At 43.1% G+C, this 5,311-nt stretch overlaps 1 protein-coding gene across 1 annotated transcript in view; it reads left to right on the plus strand.

Moving 5' to 3' along the window:
* Positions 1–807: 807 nt before the first annotated feature.
* The window catches only part of LOC126904385 (protein naked cuticle homolog 2-like), a gene marked incomplete in the record, with an annotated part of 6,497 nt that continues 1,993 nt past the window's right edge, over positions 808–5,311 (plus strand). The window contains 3 exon segments of the mRNA XM_050683388.1: positions 808–1,130; positions 4,722–4,951; positions 5,037–5,138. Coding sequence (XP_050539345.1) covers positions 1,076–1,130; positions 4,722–4,951; positions 5,037–5,138 — 387 coding nt within the window.

Genomic DNA, 5,311 nt, shown 5'->3' on the forward strand with positions numbered 1-5,311 from the left:
TTGAATTGAGGGGGCGAATGCCACTAGGCCCATAACAAACATTACTAGCTACATGCAGATTTTCTGGTTTTTTTTTTTTTGCTAGTTACTTTTTTATGGTAGCGATATTTTCCATAGTTCTGACCCATATTAAGTTATCGCACAGGGAACCATTTAAGTCCTAATCCAGCCTTGGAGCTAATGTACTGTGTGCCCCAAATACGTCAACGGGTATAGCGCATAGCTAAATGGTAGCATTTAGTACTATAATTGCACAGTGAATTTTTTAATTAATTATTTACTAAATCAACACACAGTACGCGCGTTCATTTAAAAGACGTATCGTTACACCAGTATGAGGTGTCGGATTGTTTTGGACGTGTGTGGTTGAATTGAATAGTTAAAGGCCGATAAAAAACCGAAGACACGGTCTACTTATATTGTATGACCTAATTATTAATCGGCATTGGACATCTTGTCGTCGGTCGCAAGAGCAATATTTTTTTGCTCCATCTTAAGATTTTTGGTCTCATGGCGCGCGAACCTGTGTGTGTGTGCCGACTACTACGCCCAGCGGGTCTTGTGTGTGTGTATATGTGCGTGCACTGTGGAACTAGCGCAACAATAATGGAAAAGGTAAAGAAAAGAATGGTACATGAAACGTGCTGGGTAATAATGGACCGAGAAAATAACATACAGAGACGACCGGGGCGGATGAAAAGACCGAGGCGGTATCGTTTCAAAGACTAGGCCCCGGAACAGCGAGCAGCCGCCGCCATACAGCAGGCATTCCGTGAAGGAGCCCAAGGATGAGCGAGTGTCATGCCATACTAGGCGATCGCCGTAGCCAGTCCACCTCAGTTGCTCGTCAGCATTCGAACGCGCTAGTTGTGTTGGCCGCGTTCGCACGCGCACGGCCGTTCTCAGTGTTCAACAACACCATTTGAGTGGTACATACGTTTTATTAAGTACGCACGTTCGCGCCATATGATATTTTCTTCTAATTTCATTAAACTTGTTTTTTTAACCATGATCGTGTTTTGAGTGAATTTTTTTTGTTAATTTTATTCGTGTTCATATTGTTCGGTACACATTCATGGGCATCGCAAAAAAAATGGAATGGCTCAAGTGGATACGAAAATATTCCACTGGTAAATAGTTATTATTATATTTTTATCTCTACACTGCTATTATAATTATTTTATCTTCACCGGTACAAGTCGCCAGACTTTCACGTCACGCGGTGCGGCGGAAGTCTTTATACACTTGTTTTACGACTCTCGTTAACGGTTGTTTCGTTGGGCGATTATCTCGCCGACATAGCGGAATGTTGCGTTTCACGTCCGCCGGCGTACCACCTACTCGACAGTAATACGATTGCCGACCGATGTCGGCAAGAAAAAAACATGTACAACCTGGTGGTAATAATTTTTTTAAGTACGACAAAACTGCCGTTTGCATTGTTTATGCGGCTGAACTCTGTACGTGTCATGGCGAACGCGGGAAAAGTATCTTGAGGTCGATGAACAACCGCGTTGGGTTTCTAGAAGGAAAAAACGCGACGTAGGCGTCTGCTGGTGTCTTTCACGTGTTGATTTCCTTTACGGGCTTAGGTATGGCTCAGTCGGATTCCCGTAGGAATGAGAAGAAAAAAAACGCCAGCGTTTCCATTTTGACGACTCCGTAGATTAAAATATTTATTGTACCGTTCCTTTTATGTACAAATCAAACGGTTATCGATTCCCTTGTTCGTATTATGCGGACTGGCCGATACACTCGGACATGCGGTTTTTTTTCTTACCGTCAAAAGAATTCGAGGGTCCCGCGCGTTTCCTTGGAAATAGGTTTTTTTCTTCTCTCAGACAACAATAATAATGTTTTTCATCATCGCTGCAGTATCCAGCTGGTTCTATTGTAACGCATCGGGTCTCCCGTGAATCGGCAGATAGGAAAACACGGAATGTTTGTGGGTGGTGGTGTATCGGGTCCCCTTGTGTGTTAGGCGTTGTACCCACGCCTTTTTGTTTACATGTTTTGAGTCTTTTTTTTTTTTTTGCTTTCTCGCTCTCTTTCTTTCACTCCCTCCGGAAGTCTACGGTTTTCATTTAGTGATTTCTTTTACCAATCTTTATTGTTCCAACGTTATATTAGCCCTAAGTAAGCATTTCTACGGCAATATATTTCAGCTATACAACCGACTATAGTTGTTGTTCCATTATAATACCAGTTAGGAAAGTAAGTATTATTTAACCGAGCAAGTAGGGAGCATGTCTTGAGTACACCCCCTTACCTTGTCGGTCAACGGACCACAATTTCTTGGAACTGAGATCGCGTGCTCCGTTTTTATCTGCCGACATTCCGAGAACGGACCCAATAAACCGCATTACAACGGTCATCATCGTTCCACGGCCGTTTTGTGTAAACGATATATGTTATTATAAAGCCGCTCATCGACAGTTGGGCCCTTTTTTCAGACTGCTGCATTCCAGTACCACTTCACCCCTTCCCACTCCGCGCCGACTTCGGTGTAGGACGTTTGTAGCCAAGATCACTTTTTCTCACTGTTTGATATTGTTGTTTTCATGAATTGCGATCAAAACCGTTGTTGTTACGAGTTCAAGGTTGTCGTCGAATCGGTGCCAATTTGTTTTTTTACATTTATCATTAGTAACACGTGTTATGCGTCTGTCGGAACAACGGACATAAAATTAATTGCGGTCACTAGGCGAAAAGCGCTGTTACTGACATTTTCCTGGATGTTCCCAACCGGCGGTGCCTTTCGCACAAACATGACGAACAAGTTCCCGACCGAAATTCGTAACGACTTGGCTTGTTACAACAACTTTTCCTGTGTTCGTCGGCATCGTTATGACGCGCAAGCCGCCGCCGACGGACTGATATGATAAGCCTAATAAGCGATTTTTATGATTCTTTGAACAGAAAAATATGTTTGTGTGTTCGCGCGCGCGGCCACGAGTGTTATATATGATACCATGTATATATATGTATGTATAAATTTATATAGGTATATAGTATAAAAAATAATGACGTGTCATGTATTATGCCCGCGCTCCACGAATACGGGGAAAAAAATACGAGAAAAAGAAATAATATTACCGACCAGCCGGCCGGCGACTAATGTTATGTCGGCGGCTCCGCCTTGTCGGTACTCTTTGTAGCCTAGAGTCAAGGCCAAGATTATATATCTCAACCAAAGATCTCTTCTGAAACGTTGTTGCCGCTTGTTATTTCTCTCTCTGTTTCACTCTCAGTCCGTTGCCCGCAGATATAATTGTAAACGCGGCCCAGCAGAACAATACTCGCGACGAAAACGTGTTATTAGCATAATAATACAAAAATCCGGTCCCAAATAACAACAATAATCCCGTCGATCCGAATCGAAAACTGCCGAGTTTGGGGTTCTGTTTAGTCTGAGGTTTGCGAGTTCCTCGATCGAATTTTTTCGTTCACCTTAGATTATCGTGTGTATATTGGCAATTCGGGGCTTGGACGTCTTGCTTTGGCCGTCGCGGCAATAGCGAAATGAAAACTCGAATAAAAAAAACTAATATTGCAGTTCTCTATTTGGACGTTTTGTTTTCAAGTCGAGGAATGCTATGCGTGTGCGTGTTCAGATGTTAGTCGAATCGGACGCGTTTGCTAGAGGAGAGTGGTGCGGTGGCGGTGGTCGGAGGGAGTGAAAAGATGGATGGATGTGCTTGGCGGTACGTATCAAACGTTGGCCGCTCTCGCCTCCTCCGATCTACGTCGCCGACAACCGAAACCGGTTTCGTTTCCTCGACCGTGTGTTGTTGTTATTGCCGGTGCAGCACTCACGACCCGCCTCGTGTATCGTCTTTCTCTCCATTACTCTCGGCCGACACCGCATACGTCCGTCCCGCTCACTCTCGATGAAAACTGCACCATAATAATATATTATTATTACACATACACATACGATCGTTGGTATATTGTGTACATGTTATTATGTACATGTGTGTGTGTGTGTGTCTATAGAAGTACCGCTTCGCTAGGTTATTATACGGTGAAGCGACGAGATCTTACTTGTAATATTATTATAAAAACCACTTGGGAGATTTTCGTGGTCCGAAAATATTATTATAATACTTACGCGCTTACATGTCGGTGGTACACGGCCAGTAAATCTGAAAAAATATAACGTACCGTAAATAATAACGATGGCGACCGACCTACGCGCGCAGAGATTCGTTTCCCTACGGATGCTGCGTGTCAAAAAAAAAAAAAAAAGGATAGAAATGGTATCGAGAAAAACCGTTGTAGGAGTACCTTTAGCGTGCGTGTAGAGGTCCCACTCGCATGCCTAATCGCGTTACGTTCATTAAAGTGCTATTGTTCGGTGCCGGGTCGCTATAGCCGTCCAGTATTACGGTAATAATAATATTAGTAGGTTTTTTTTGTGTGTGTTGCTCCCGCGCGCGTAACACAACAAACTGGTTCTTTTGTTTTTTTTTCTACGGTTGTTTTACACTCTATACCTGCCATTATAACCGCAACCCCCTCAGTACGAAGAAAACATAACTATGTTTACAGGCGACGTCCACCTAATGTGTTTTAGCTACTGCTCAACACTAGATTTCAATAATGTATATACTTTTTTTTTTTTTTTGATTAAAAAATAGTGAATTCTACACGTTAATTTCTACATTATGTTAATGTATTTAAGTGGATTTTAATTGACATTTTTTTTTTTTTGTTCGCAGGCATTCTGGATTCGAAAACTGGTAGCATGGAAACGCTAATCGACTCGGTCAGTTCGAAAACCATCAATAATTACGGTTACTCGTCTTCTGTGGTCGCCGACGATGAATTTATTAGTCGCCACGACGAGATTTCTACATCAACACCAGCAGCCACCCCAAAGCAACGGCCTATGTTGCCGCCACCCATTTCACCAGAGTCACCTACTCCACCACCTTCACTGCCAAACAACGTAAGACACCCTAGAAAATGATTAAATTTTAATACACTCTAACGTATGATGATTGTGTTTATGAAACTCTGTTTCTCTCCGACAGGACTTTGACTGTTACGTTTCACTCGACGGAATACCCATCAAACAGGAATTCCAGTATACCGTTCAGTCGGAAACCGATGGGTGCGGAAAAATCACTAAACACGTAAGTTTATTGCGTTTTCTACAACTTGGCGCGTGTGTGTCGAGGAGTGAGTAGAACGCGGTTGACACGCAGAAAAATGTTTTAGCCGCGTTAATTCGTTTAGACTTTGGGGAGCCCATGTGACACGACGGCCCCGCAGACCTCGTAGGGAGTGGCTACAATCAGGAACTACT

Source organism: Daktulosphaira vitifoliae, unplaced genomic scaffold, assembly GCF_025091365.1.
Source record: "Daktulosphaira vitifoliae isolate Bord-2020 unplaced genomic scaffold, ASM2509136v1 Scaffold_4, whole genome shotgun sequence".
Classification (NCBI taxonomy): Eukaryota; Metazoa; Arthropoda; class Insecta; order Hemiptera; family Phylloxeridae; genus Daktulosphaira; species Daktulosphaira vitifoliae.